This window comes from Barbus barbus (genome assembly GCF_936440315.1).
Source record: "Barbus barbus genome assembly, chromosome: 4".
Lineage (NCBI taxonomy): Eukaryota > Metazoa > Chordata > Actinopteri > Cypriniformes > Cyprinidae > Barbus > Barbus barbus.
Genome location: NC_136732.1, coordinates 31,332,512 through 31,348,218, shown reverse-complemented (window position 1 = coordinate 31,348,218; position 15,707 = coordinate 31,332,512). Strand labels below are relative to the sequence as shown.

The 15,707-nt window shown below is 35.6% G+C and overlaps 1 protein-coding gene across 1 annotated transcript; it reads left to right on the top strand.

The window, feature by feature from the left end:
- Positions 1-2,916: 2,916 nt before the first annotated feature.
- On the top strand, positions 2,917-6,592 carry LOC306866228 (uncharacterized protein). Its single transcript, XM_079411332.1, has 4 exons — positions 2,917-3,019; positions 3,299-3,454; positions 3,860-3,955; positions 5,445-6,592. The coding sequence occupies exons 1-4, from the start codon at positions 2,918-2,920 to the stop codon at positions 5,763-5,765; spliced, it is 675 nt and encodes a 224-aa protein (XP_079267458.1). The 5' UTR covers position 2,917; the 3' UTR covers positions 5,766-6,592.
- The last annotated feature ends 9,115 nt before the right edge of the window (positions 6,593-15,707 follow it).

Below are 15,707 nucleotides of genomic sequence, written 5' to 3'. Positions count from 1 at the left end.
CAACAGGCCTCAAGTCAACTCAAGCCGAAAAGGTCTCTTAATCTTATATTTTCCTTTTGACTAAATACAAAGTAAACTGGATGGCAAAGGTGTAATACTAATGCATTTTTCATCAGCTCCACTATTTACTGAAGTGGAAAATTAACAACACAACAAAAAACATTTAGAGTCAAAACAAAAGTAACCTCATTCATATGCATTTCATATTAATACGCATGCCACTACATCGCAAATCCTCTCCTTCCAACTGTACTCTGATTAGCTTCATTATTCCCAGAAGGTCCAGAGCTACAGAATAAAGCTAATATCTCCAGAACACACTGAGCTTTGCTTAAAAGATTTTCCATGCAAGATACAAAAATGCATCCACATATTTCAAAATTCTGAATTACTTGTTAATGACTTATTTAATTTTAGCATTACCTCACTTGCTAACCAATTGGTCCTCCTCAGTGAATGGGTGCCGTCAGAATAACAGCCCAAACAGTTGATAAAAACATCACAAAACAGTTTCACTTATAAACAGTGATCTGCACTAATTTCTCTCCAGATTCAGACAAAACAACTCACTGGAGAAAACTATATTATGAATAGAGGACTCATATTTTAGCCATATTTATTTCGGCATATCAAACATGTTATATCCTCCGACTGAATCCAATCAAAGTCTGAATTTAAAAATGTCGGATCCAAATGTATCCAAATGTCGGAGACAGAGGAAAGACGGCTTATGATCCTCAGTCATTTAGTTTATCCTCTCTGACTGTATGATGGCCAGTGTTTTCAAATCGATTTTTTAAAAGCCGTGTAGTGTATGGACCTTTATTGATGGATTTGTGTATTATTGCAAACACTTCACAAGACGATAATTAATGAACTGGAGTAATAATGATTACTTGTGGATTATTGTAGTGTTTTTAAAATCACATCTTTGTTCTGATGAAGAAGCCTGAGTGTGAGTCAAATTTTCCTTTTCCTTTTAATCCCTTGGGATATACTAACACTGCAGGAAAATAAACTGTTACTCAGGTGCCTTTTTGAAAAACCTCCCACATGTATTTTAAATTTTGCTGGATGGTAAATGCACATGGAATTAGCTTTGCATAATGTTAATTCCCGAAAAAGAAATATCATATGTCTGTCAACTTCAAATATTTAAATATCTGTCAACATGTTTCAAAAGATATATTGAAATGCAAATGTATTTCTCTTTTAAATGAATCTTTTATATACAAATATTCATGTTAGACATGCAATGAAGTAAATTGAAGTAAATTAAGGAGTTGCTTAAAGCGGTTTGTACTGCCACTGCCTGGCCCTTGTGAATGTGGTTAATGTCTGTAAATTACAGAGGACTAGGCAGTAGTTATCTGTCAGCCATTCCACACAGGAAGAACAAACCCAATACATTTCAGACAGATGGGTGTTAAGATTGTGCCATGCATCTACATTGTGTTGCTGATGTAAATATGGTGATTACAGCTGTCACCTTGCAAACTGTGAATAGTTCATTAACAAATACAAAATTGACAATGGAAATTGTGAGCTGCAACCATTAATTGCAATGGTACTTCATACTTTTCTCAGTAGTTGAACTTTAATGCTTGTACACCTACACTGAAATTAAAAGAAGGGTGAAGTGGAGCTCTTTACTTTTGTTTACTTAAAGTCCAATAAAGCCCGCTGATGATTCATTCTCACTGCATCTGGAGTACTAAGAAAAACTGGTGGCAAAACTGAAAAAGTTCACGTATTAAGAAACTATTTTGGATTAATCTGTTCTTCATGTTTCGATGTGTTCACAATGTTTGGGTGCAAACTCCTGAAAATGCCTCAACACTGTCAGAAACAAACAAAAAACTATGATGCACCAAATTTCTTAAATATAGACACACTGAAAAAAATGATTCTGACCCCTTGTAAATGTTACATGTTTTTATCTGGTTAATTTCACTGATTTTAATGTGTTATTTAATCCTACATATTTTTTATTATTAATTTTCAAATTCACTGCCCTTGTTTAAAACAAGTTAATTTCATTCAATTAAAAGTAATTAGAAAAAAATACGTTTCATTTAATTTCCATATACTGTCCGGTCTGCGCATGTGCAGACTCATTTTTTTTCTGAAGGCGCCAAAGTGGGGGGATTGAACGTTATGCACTCGTTTGAATGCTGCATCCAGCTCTGCATTTTCGGTAAGTAAGCAATATATAATCATTGGTGTGTTATATTTGTTATTTAAACAGGGTTCTGTTTACACTTTTAAACGTTTTATAGAAAAAAAATGTGTTTAGCTAATGCAAAGTTTGTGTGTTTTTATATAAATTACATTAGCTAAGGTTTCAGCGACTAGCTTAACCACGTGAGTTGTGTAGCTAAGGTTAGTAAGTTAACTTTTAAGTTAATGCTTGGTGAATTCAGTGTTTGTCTTGACTTATTTATTAGTTTGTGGAAGCCGAAAAAAAGCAAAACAGTTTTACGAATATTAACGTTAATTGTACCAGCACCTTCCTTGCTGTCTAGGCTTGTATGTTACGTTAGACTGGCCAAGCCTAACATTACATTAACGTTATTCCTGACTGGCTGTAAGCATGTTTTCTAATCTTGTCAATTAACATTAGGACAAAATACACATGTGAAATCATGTTGGTAAAATGTGGTTAATGTGCACTGACGGCAAGAATTTATGTTTCTACATAATCATAATGGCAGGCCTAGGTAACGTTGGGTGCCTGAATTGACCGTTTCTTTAAAACTTTGTATTCTTTTGACACCCGTAGACCCGCCCCTACTCTGCAGCTGACTGGCTCCGACCGACCGTGACATTTTAAAGGCCTGTCACTCCACTTGCGCAAACCTACCCAACGAATGCAACGAACACTAGCCAATCAGAGGCAGGTATTCGCGGAATGAAGATGTCAAAAACATTCTCCTATAGAAGAAAAGAGGTAGTGCAGGACAATCCAGCTGCCGGAGAGTTTAAAGCCAGGTGGCCTGCACTTTTTCACATTGATGAGGTAAGCACATGCTTGCTCCCTGGGTTTTTACATTGCACTTTGTCCCCTTGTATATAAAAAAATATTATTAAGGTTTAAATAAGGATGCAGGATGCTGGTCCAGTTTTGATTTCTTGCCATTACCCTTGATTGATAGCAATACATCTGGCTAGAACACACTGTACACCTAATATAAGAAAATTTGAATATATCTATTTAATAGCTACAAAATATCATTACACCAATGGCTGATCTCAGTGCTCTTTGTCTTCTGTTGTTGTTTTTTTGTGTGTGTAATAGATAAATGCTGAATTCCAGCGCATAACAACCGTCCCACTTGAAACAACCTTCATGGCTCAGTTGGACAGCCATTTTCCCCAGCTGACATCTATTTTCAACAAAAAGGGAGGTGTTTCTGGCCAAAAACTAGCCAAACATCTGGCGATCTTGCAAGAGGTAAACATGTTTTTACATTTTAGTAGAAAATATCTTATACACTGTGGAGAAACCTGAAATATACCCGTCTAGTGCCAGCCTTGATTATTTGTAAGGGGCAAGGTTCCTAACGCTACATCCACACTACTACATTTTTGTTTTAAAACGGAGACCTTTTGGTACATTTGCACCTACCATGCAGACTGAACTGTCACCCTATCGCCCTACACATTCAGACCTGATATTTAATGAAAATGAAGTCACAATACACTAACATTCTTTAGCTAAAGAAGGCAGTCCATTTACAAAATGTATAATGAAGTCATTGTGTATATATTTTTGAGGCTACCACAGGTTTGAATTATTCTACAGTTTCAAGACATTTTTTATTTATTGTATTTTAATAGTTTTAGTCCTTTTACACAGGCTAGAAGTGACATCAATCTTAAAAGGGCAGCAGTCCTCAAGGCACTTTGCATCTACCTTGGTGAGGATGATGGACATCTCATTCGGGAGTATAAGGCAAGTCATTGTAATTGCATTTATCAGTCTGATGTACTGTCTTGTATTATAAAATTTAAGATCCTAATGTCACTAACCCACTAGTTAGAAGAAAATGAATTTAAAGGGGCACTCAACAAAACAAACCCGATGCATAACAAAATCAGTGTGTTGACACCAAAACTATGGCAGCTGTAGTCCTATCACAGTCTACATGCTGTCGTGTTTTGGGGTCTAGAGCTATTATAGTGTGGAAGCCTGCTGTTTATTTAAATCAACTAATGCAAAAAACTAAAAATGCTCTAGCCACTAAAGCATGTCACTACATAGGCTCATACTGGTGTTTTTATGTTTTAGCCCATTGATGACGAATGCATTAAAGGAGAACTCCGGTCAATTTTAACATTGAGCTCATTTTTTTGTAAATTTGGAGTGCTGTCAGTACAGAGAACCTGTTTTTTGGTCCACAGTAGTCGATTGTCGAGTTCAAGCGCATAGGTTTAGTTACCTATGATCACGCGCGTGATCTCGACAATCGACTACTGTGGACTTCGACCGAAAACAGGAAATAAATACAGGTATGTGCGCTGGCTGCATTAACATCACTTTTATTCATATCTTTCACATCTGCTGCAGTCAGATTCACCCGTGTTCACTCGAAAGGAATCACTCACATGGCTGGGCATTTGTAATGACACATCAAGGATGTTAAGAGGCTAAAAGCAGGTTTAAAACTTGCCCCATTGAAGTCAACAGGGTGCCAATTTTAAAAAGAGGATAACACTATGTAGGCAACCGATTTCTGTCGTTTTTCTCTGTACTGACAGCACTCCAAATTTACAAAAAAATGAGCTCAATGTTAAAATTGACCAGAGTTCTCCTTTAACATTACCACTGACCATTTTCCAAAGCATCAATTTTAACCATATAAGTAGCCATAAGATTCAGAATATTTGTATAAAAATCAACAATTTGCTGCACAGTTTTCAAAGCAGGTACCATTTTCTAAACACACCCTGGTGCATTCAAGAACTCTGACATACGATAATTATTAACAGACTCTTACAAACTTTATGTTGAGGAAATTAAATCCTGCAGAGTAAAACAACATGGATGTTGTCACAGGATGATGTACATTTGTCTGTGTCTGGACTGGAGATGTTCAGTAATTGGCCAAAACATTTTAAACCATCAGTTTGGTTCTTGAAACAATAAGGCAGGCTTTATTCATTATTTTTCTTATTGTTCAATTAAAAGACCAAAACCAACAATGTGTTAGTCCATCTCTCAATCCATTCTGACTTCTGTGTCTCTGCTCCATTTGCAGAAAAGTTTTGATATTTTTCACAATGCCATAAAAACAAAAATCTGTGGTTTGTTAATTTACATGAACCTTTATTTTACTGACCAGTGTAATTATATATTGTAAATATAAAGAAATTTAGAATTTTCAGGTCATTAAAATCTATTACATAAATTCATGTTTTTCTTATATTCTACAAATATACAGGACATTGAAGGAGATGACATCCAGAGAGACCTGCAGAATTCCACCATGGGCGTATATGTCATCAACAAGGAGGGTGGAGAAATTGGAGCACATGATGACATTGGCATTTATGTTGAAGGAGAAATCATTCTGGACAACATTGGATCTGTAGCCCAAGCATGTGCAATGATGCTGGGAGTCATCTATGTATTGAACATGGCTTACCCCAAAGAGCTGAAATACTCCTATGAATTCTTTCAAAAAGTGCTCTTGAAAATGGATGGAGAAAGGCTTTCCCCCAAAGTCCTTGGACTAAAGAACAAAATCATTGCTGGACTGTAGGATTTCTTCAGCCGCTCATGTGAATGCCGCTAAGCTGCATTTTTAAATCTGGTTTGGGAGGCGATAGAAAACATTTAGTATGATGTAAAATGCAGCCCTAGAAGATGCAAAGTGAGTGGTGGACTGTAATACATAGCCACTGGTGTGAACATTTAAAGTTGTCATTTAAAATTGAGGCATTGCATAAGAAGAGGACGCAATGAGATGACATCATTAAAAGAGCTCCAGTCAAAGTTCAAACGATGGAGAACCATGTGTAAAACATGGAATTATGACATTTCTTGTTAGTTTCATGTAAGAATGTTACAGCCTCCTCATTGCTCCACACAAATGTTATGTTTCATTTGCACCTATTTTTATTATTCTCAGAGGAACTTAAGCTTCAGTGGACATTTAAGTCACGTTTCATTTTATTCAGTAAGTCTTTAATTTTTTTTCCTATTACAGTATTTTTTGAATGTAACTGTTTGCAGTTTTTTTGTAATTTCAGCATCAGGTCCTCAGTGTGCACTGTGTTGCAGCTGTGGACAGTTCTTGTACTATAGTATTTTATGTTCTGTATAGTAATGGTGTATTTTGTTATTTGTATATGTTGTGCTCTTGCAAAGTCTTCCAGCTAATCTGGTTCATTTGTTTTGTTTTTGTTAAGAATGGTTCAATGTATTTTATGTTAATTGGTGATACTACTGCAGAAAGCAATTTGAGAAATGGTGACTATTGAGATACATTACTGAGACTCTTGTTTGGGAGATTACTGAGTTACAGTACTGCCATTCTTGTTTGAGTGAGCAAAAATATCTCTTGGATCACAAATAAAGTTACAGTTGAAAATATTGGGTTTGCTTTATTTGTCTGAATATTAATGAATGATACAATAGATTAAAAAAATATTGGATTAAAATTAATTTTAATATGTAGAAATTAAACGATTAAATTGATCTGGTTGCACAATTAATTTGAGTAAATTCTACTCAAAATAGTTTAGCTAAAATTATGAATTATAATTAATCTGAAATTACTGAATGGATTAATAAACTCAATGTATAAAATATAAGTACAACCAATTTATAAAATATAAGTAAACTCAACTTATAAAATATAAATTCACTCAACTTAAAAAATATATCTGAATTTAGATAAATTTATTTCGTGCAACCCCTTGACGTAATAAAATTAAGTAAATTCAACATAACATTTTTTTCAGTGCACATAGCATTCACTTCAAAGAATAAATGAACTGAATGATGGTTTCAAAATGTTGCCAAGTATTAAATGCAGCAGATTGTGTATTTGTCTGATAGTTATCTTATTTAAAATTCAAGGGAATGTTAAAATCGCAAACAGTTTCCCGTAATTGTGTGATTTGACATACCATGGTGCTTATGGAACAAATATAAGCAAATATTTTAAAAAATTAAATGAAATTTGTTTCTTTTTGGGTTTTTTTTTACAATCTGCTAAGGGAAGAGAGTGAAAAGAATATTCTAAAAATGTTGATAAAATAATTTCAAAACAGAAATTTTGCTATTTAAAAATAAAAATAAAAAACAACAATAATAATAATAATTATTATTATAAGAAGAAGAAGCAGAAGAATGGCCCATAAAATTTTGCCTCATATCTCACGAATAGCAGTCCTGTTCTTTTCTTTACTTTTCTTTTTGTATTTTTCCACTTTCTATGCCTCCACCACACGGCAAATTAAAAAGAGAGCAGGTGGCAAACCACTTACAGCCAGCAAGTCGCCCTAAACTTGTCTCAATCAGCATCCCTGGTTCTAAGTCTTAAAGAGCGCCAGTCCCTTTCGTGTCTCTGAATTATTGAACCGCATCTTCAAGTGAAGCCTTTCTCCCTGGAGGATGTGGGGTTTGAAGATGAAAGGCATGTAAATGACAGCAGCTCTGAAACCAGGACAGACGCGTTCCTCCACAAGCTTCAATGAGCGGCTGGAACCGCTTAGTAAACTGCCGTGTTTTCTGTATTTTGTGTCCATGTCTAATGTCTCTCATGTCTCCTGACTGTGACAGGAAATCATGGTTAGTCAACATCTTATCAGATTCAGGCTGGAAAATGATCTGTGAAACCTATGCCATGTTTTTCTCCCTGATAGGGAGGATTCGTTTCAGTAGGCAGAATCTCTTGTCCTTTGAAGCAGCACATATGCTCACGATAGAGGAAATATGAACTATTCTACAGCTGAGAGCTCATACTATCTAACCTATTATACACCTGTTACCAACACCAGCCCAGTCCTTTACTAGCTCTCCGAAGCAGGAGGAGGAAATCTTCCAGTCGACATAAAAAAGCAAAATCAAAGCATGTAGAGAACGTTTAAGCCAAGAAGTTAGTTATATGATCCTTTGAGACTGACTTATTTACATCTAGAAATATAGATGGTATGTACAACTTAAGCTAATAGGGATACACATATTAAAATTAGGCAAATACCAATAAATTACCGATATCATCATCCTGTAGCATTTAGTCTAAATAGATAAATAAATAATACATATATTTAGACAAAATACTAGAGTAGCAAAAAAGCTAAAATCATTCATTGTAAATGTGAATTTAGGCACTGCAAGATGATAAATGTACAGTATGAAAGGCGGATATTCATTTTTGAGATTCAACAGTTATTAGATTTACTTTAAATGAGCTTTAGATGATGGCAAAGGTGATACAAAAGTAAAAATAAAAAAAGCATGCACAATTAAATATCCAATGTCAACCAAAACCGATCATTAAAAAAAAAACTTGGTCAATAACCAATATTGTAGCAATATATTCTGAAAAAAAATTATATTCATTTTGAAATTACGCTCTTACTTTGGTCTTAATAGGCAGATATTATAGAAGCTGTATCCCTTTTATTTCATCTATTATTTTCCCCCAGTATATTCTCACCAATACCGCTATACCTACTTCCTTAAAATCAGCATATAAATTAACCATGCATGGGGGCGTAAAGAAACCTGAAAACAGGGAGAGCAAATGTCAACTAAATGTCAACATAAACACTGGACTAAACAAATCTTCATCTTATAGCAGAGATATGAGCCGACATGTGTGAGAAGCACAGCAAAAGTCATGTTGGATAATCTAGAGATACAAGTACAGCTTTATAGCTACACTCACAGAATATTAAAACACTGCAAAGCTTGGCCTTTGGGTGGCTGGCTGAAAGAATAAAAAAGATGTCTGATGGAGCGGTTAAAAGAAAAACCATTATAACTGATGATTCGTTTTCTGACAAGAAATAAGAATTTTAGCCAGCAAATATTTACTCACTTTTATTCACTCTAAAACTCATTTGATTTGGTTTCAGATCATTAGGCATCACATTATGGTGCCTTGGAAGGCAAACTGACACCAGTATCCTTAGAAGATCCCTTCAAATAAAATGCCACCTCTTTCTGATTGATTCAACAGAACATATGGTCACTTTTGAACAGCCATCAATGGAAAAAGATTTTTGTTTTAGTCTACAAGACGGTGTAGTTCCAGCATCTATCAGCAGGGGTTTACTGGACCATGCCAACCAACCAAACCCTGACAAATTAAACCATATAGAACAAATCTCTATTTAATCACTACATAAAGACCCAGATCTTTAAATACTGAGCAACACCACCCACTGATTTACAGTACTATATTAAACAAGTAGCCTAATCTTCAAGAAGAAACTCAATGCCTCTTTAAAATGTAGCTATATTTACTTCTTCTTTTTTTCACTAAAGCTTGCTTAGAGCAAGCTGCCATCTTGAACTTTCAAAAGTACATGGTATTTACACCAATCTTGGTTAACAAAGCTTGAAACAACCGCATGGTTAGCTAACCTTTATGCCCATGTATGTTTATGCTATAGCATTACTTGTCATAATTTCAGTGTGAAACCTACATGCAGCTGGATATGTACGATTACACACATGATATATGATCAGCGCAAATGTGGGTTCAATTACAGAGCTCTCTCGCCTCCAAACCGCAGCCAGAGGATCTTCACATGACTAATGCTGTTTGACATTGATTAATTAAACATTCCATTAGAGACCGTAGAGCATAGATAAATAAAGGTTACCATTTGTCTAAAACGCTGTTGACAGGATATCCCACTACCCTATAAACCTCTGGTGACATCTAACCTCCGCCTCCATTAGCAAGGCTTTAGTGTTGTATCAACTGCCAGGGCCAAACACAGTCAAACACATAGTGAAAGAAGAGAGATGATAATCCTGACACATAGTCTAATGTGAGTTCTAAAGGCAGATATTATACACAAGGGGTCTTAAACTAACAGCCTGCAGGTTTATATTGCTCACAAACAGCACTTTCTGTTTGTGTTTTTCAAATGGAGCAGCAGATGGAGGAAAACAAAACTAGAGGTATTTCGTATAGCCTGGCGGGAAAATACCCTATCGTACAGAAAAGCATTAAAAACTGCTAGATCTGATTACTTTTCGTCTCTTCTAGAAGAAAACAAACATATCCCCCGGTATTTATTCAATAGAGTCACTAAATTAACGAAAAATAAAGCATCAACAGGTGTTGGCATTTCACAAAAGCACAGCAGTAATGACTTTATGAACTACTTTACTTCCAAGATCGATTCTATCAGAGATAAAACTGTAACCATGCAGCCGTCAGCTACAATATCGCATCAGTGCACTTTAGATCCCCTAAGGAACAATTTCACTCATTCTATACTATAGGAGAGGAAGAATTGTATAAATTTTTTAAATCATCTAAACCAACAACAAGTCATAGATCCTCTTTTGGCTATTATTAATTCATCACTGTCATTAGGATATGTCACCAAAACCTTCAAATTGGCTGTTATTAAGCCTCTCATTAAAAAAACACAACTTGACCACAAAGATTTAGTTAATTACAGACCGATCTCAAATCTCCCTTTTCTGTCAAAGATACTAGAAAAGGTAGTATCCTCGCAATTATATTCCTTCTTAGAGAAAAATTATATTTGTGAGGAATTCCAGTCAGGATTTGGACCGTATCATAGTACTGAGGCTGCTCTCGTTAGAGTTACAAATGACCTGCTTCTATCATCTGATCGTGTTTGTATCTCTTTATTAGTTCTACTGGATCTTAGCACTGCGTTCGACACTATCGACCACAACATTCTTTTAAATTGACTAGAACACCTTTTTGGCATTAGTGGAAGTGCATTAGCATGGTTCAAATCATACTTATCTGAACGCCATCAGTTCGTAGCAGTGAATGAAGAGGTATCATATCGATCTCAAGTGCAGTGCGGAGTACCTCAAGGCTCAGTACTAGGGCCGTTACTTTTCACGCTTTACATGTTACCCTTGGGAGATATTATCAGGAGACATGGTGTTAGTTTTCACTGTTATGCTGATGATACTCAGCTCTATATTTTTTCGCGGCCCAGTGAAACACACCAAATTGAGAAACCAATGGAATGCATAGTCGATATAAAAAACTGGATGACAAGTAACTTCTTACTGCTAAATTCTGAAAAAAACAGAGGTGTTAATTATCAGACATAAAAACCCCACATGTAATAACCTAGAACACTATCTAACACTTGACGGCTGCTCTGTCAGTTCTTCTTCATCAGTTAGGAACCTAGGTGTGCTGTTTGATAGCAATTTTTCATTTGAAAGCCATGTTTCTAGCATCTGTAAAACTGTGTTTTTCCATCTCAAAAACATATCTAAATTGCGACCTATGCTCTCAACGTCAAATGCAGAAATACTAATTAATGCGTTTATGACCTCAAGGTTAGACTATTGTAATGCTTTATTGGGTGGTTGTTCTGCACGCTTGATCAACAAATTACAGTGCAGCAGCTAGAGTCCTTACTAGAAACAGGAAGTACGACCATATTTGCCCGGTTCTGTCAACACTGCATTGGCTCCCCATCAAACATCGTATAGATTTTAAAATCTTGTTAATTACTTAGAAAGCCCTGAATGGCTTAGCTCCTCAGTACTTGAGCAAGCTCTTATCACATTATAGTCCTCCACGTCTGCTGCGTTCTCAAAACTCTGGCCATTTGATAATACCTAGAATATCAAAATCGACTGCGGGCGGCAGATCCTTTTCCTATTTAGTACCCAAACTCTGGAACAATCTACCTAATACTGTTCGGGAGGCAGACACACTCTGTCAGTATAAATCTAGATTAAAGACACATTTCTTTAACCTGGCTTATACATAACACGCTAATACACTTCTATTATTCAAATCCGTTAAAGGATTGTTAGGCTGCATTAATTAGACCAACCGGAACCGGGAACACTCCCCATAACACATGATGTACTCGTTACATCATAAGAAGAATGGCATCTACGCTAATATTTGTCTGTTTCTATTCTGTTTCTCAGTCCATGTCCGAATCAGATGGTGGATCGGCGCCGGGAGATGATGTATGTGGCCCTAATCGTCGGCGGAGGCCGGACACCTGGATGACCCCCGGGGACATATCCCCAGTCACCGTAGCCACCCGATCCGGTCCGTATCCAGCCCAGATGGTCACTGCAGTCACCAGATCCAGTCCGTATCCAGATCAGATGGAGGATCAGCACCCAGAGATGACCTCTACAGCCCTGAACATCAGCGGAGACCAGGACACCGAGATGAGTGCCAGAGACAGATCCCCAGTGAGGACCCCGCCACTTAGACAGCCATCAGGAAAAGACCACTGGAACCAGTTGAGCCCTTACAATCTGACTTTGCTGCAGTTGAAATTGAACTGCTGGTTCATTTGAACTGGCCCCCCGACTGAGCCTGGTTTCTCCCAAGGTTTTTTTGTCCATTCTGTCACCGATGGAGTTTTGGTTCCTTGCCGCTGTCGCCTCTGGCTTGCTTAGTTGGGAACACTTCATTTCCAGTGATATCGTCAACCTGATTGCAAAGACACTATTTAAACTGAACCGAGCTGGATGAAGACATCACTTAATTCAATAATGAAATGCCTTTAACTAAAAATCTTTTTTAAATTTTTTCATTTTACATTATTGACACACTATTTTCCTTTTTTGATATTGTTCAGTTGCTTTGACATAATTTACATTGTTAAAAGCGCTATATAAATAAAGGTGACTTGACTTGACTTGACTTTCTATTCAGTAAGTCTGACAGAATACAAAGGATTTAAGCAGTTTATGTTCTAGACTTCAGGTTCTGTTAAATAAAAAACAATCCTTTATTGCAAAGTATTGTGGGGATGAATAGTTTTAAAGTGCATGTTAAATGTTTTTGGCGAGTTTAGTATGCAGTGCTGTTCATTTGCGCTAATTAATTGATTGTTATTACCTTTTAGCCTTTAATTACATTTCTGACCATTATAGACTGTGTTTCTAGTCACTTGATAAAACTACCTGAACACCAAAAAGGCATTTATAATAAGGCATCCATTTATAACAAACATCTAAACAATAATGGCTGCTCAAATAACTGTACAGATGTTTCACAGTATAACAAAGCTGATAATATATATATATATATATTTTAATTAATTAATTCAAACACTGTTCTTAGATATTCAACATAGAATTAGTCCCATAGGCCTACTTTTTTACTCCAATAACAAACCATTTTAGCCCCATCCCTAAGTAAGGCTCAAAGTATTACTCCAAATAAAAAAAGAATAATTAAAAAAAAGACTTTATCTTGCAAGTCCTTTGTTGTTTTATCCAAGAATTCCCCATCTTGTGTCCAAATAAATCCATAAAAAAGAAATGTTAATAAATCCCATGTGACAGATGAAATTACATTCCCATTTTTGTCTATTTAGATTGGAAAACATATCCAACAACGACCAAGTGTCCTAAAGCCAAGTTTCCTCCTGTCAAATAATCTTAATTAAAAGTCCCCTTCACTTCCTGTTGAAAACAATGTGGAACAGTATGCTAGAATGGTAACTTAAATCTTAATCAGTTTTGTGTAACTGTACCCTCAAACTATGGCAGTGTCAAAATGGTTGTAAAAACACTTTGTTTTTGTTTGTTATTAACTACCTCGTCCCCTGGTGGTGAACAACACCTGTCTACTGAACCAAAGCAGTTTGAGATCCCTTGTTAACAACTTCTCATTTTCAGTCCAACAAATGTGGAAGAATAACTGGCAGGATATTTCATGAATAGGCCTTTCTTTAAAATATGGCATATATCATTTGAGGTCTAAGAGACCAGGGCGTTAAAATTCATTCTACATTCTCACAGAAGCCTTTTCTGCATCTTCAGCTGTTTTTGAATTGATAGACTGAGCCAATCTTTAATAGTTGCACTCTTTCTTCAGTCACATAATAAGTTGAAAGGAAAGAAAGAGGCTATATTAGCCCTGAGAGGTCTGTTAGCCACAGCACTGCAGTGAATAGCTAGAAATTCCCTGAATCCTCATTCACAGCCATTTACCACACACAAAAGACTTTGGAAACTTTCATTTAATTTTATAAACCATAGGAGGTCATTCAGTGTGAACAAACTGAATTCAATAACTCTATTCAGGTTACATATTAAACAAAAGGAGATGTAAAATGTGTGTGTGTGTGTGTGTGTGTGTGTGTGTGTGTGTGTGTGTGTGTGTGTGTGTGTGTATGAAACCATAAAAACTCCACCCACTACAGTAATCTGAGTGTCTTTCAGTATTGTTGCCAAATGGCACTTAATGTTAAATAATAAAGTTTTTTTTACGTAATTTACATTTATTCATTCAGATGCATTTTTTAAGAAACCATTTCAAAATTAAATTACAAATCAGTGAAAAGCTTAATTAGTTAGTTAGTTATTCAGTTAGTCAGTCAGTCAGTCACTGACAGTCATTTCTTGTGGTATAGTAAAATATATATATATATATATATATATATATATATATATATATATATATATATATATATATATATATATATATTTATTTTAAAAAAAATCATTTACATTTTACAAATAAAGATTAGCTATTTTTACCAATACATATGGTGTGAGCTGCTTTAAGTTATTATTATTACTTTTATTGTTATTAATATTACTTTTATTATTAATAATAATAATAATAATAAATACTACACTTTTACCAATTTTATTGACTTGTTAAATACTGAACAATATTCTGATTTAAAACACTGAATTGATTTCTTGTCAGCAGTCCTACAAAATTTCAAAATATGAAATTGGAAATTTTTAAATTAAAAATGCAAGCATTCTTTCAATCAGGCTTCAAGCAGGAGATTAATGTTCCATCATCTCTCTCTCTCTCTCTCTCTCTCTCTCTCTCTCTCTCTCTCTCTCCCTCTCTCTTGCTAATCATTTTATCCTTTGTAGTGATGCTTGAAAATGTGCTGTAGGCTTTGTTTGTCATGCGATTACAGTTTCTATAAGAGCACAGACTGTGAATGTTCATGACCCCATCTTTAGAATGAGGGTGCTTCACTTGAAGCACAAGCTGGGCTTACTGAATTGGAAGCAATGGGCATTTCTCTTATGCCATCCAGAGTCTTTGATGTGTATCGTCCCCTCCACCTCTGAATCCTCTCAGGGAGATGTGGAGCTTTCTCTCACCCTCACACTGCCTTTCCCTGCTGTGTACAGATAAGGCCACCGAAATAAACAGCAAAGCATTGGAGTGTGTGGGTGCATAAGTTATTCATTTTTTAATAACACCCTTCATATTTACAGTTTCATCTTCTATTTATAGACAGTTTTTGCTACAATCTATAAATTAAGTATTTAGTCCTTGTTTAGTAATATGTGCTTATGAAATGTAATTTGTTTTATTCAACAACTAGGTCTAGTCTTCGAGTTTGACTCATTCCCAGTCTCAGTGAATTTAACAGTAACACTCTCTGGAGATTACATTGTTACACCAGTAGGTGGCGATGAGTTACTGTCTTTATGAGTTATGACCGATTCACTCAAAAATTGATAAGTTCAAGAACAAACAAGAGGCTGCTGTCTCCCA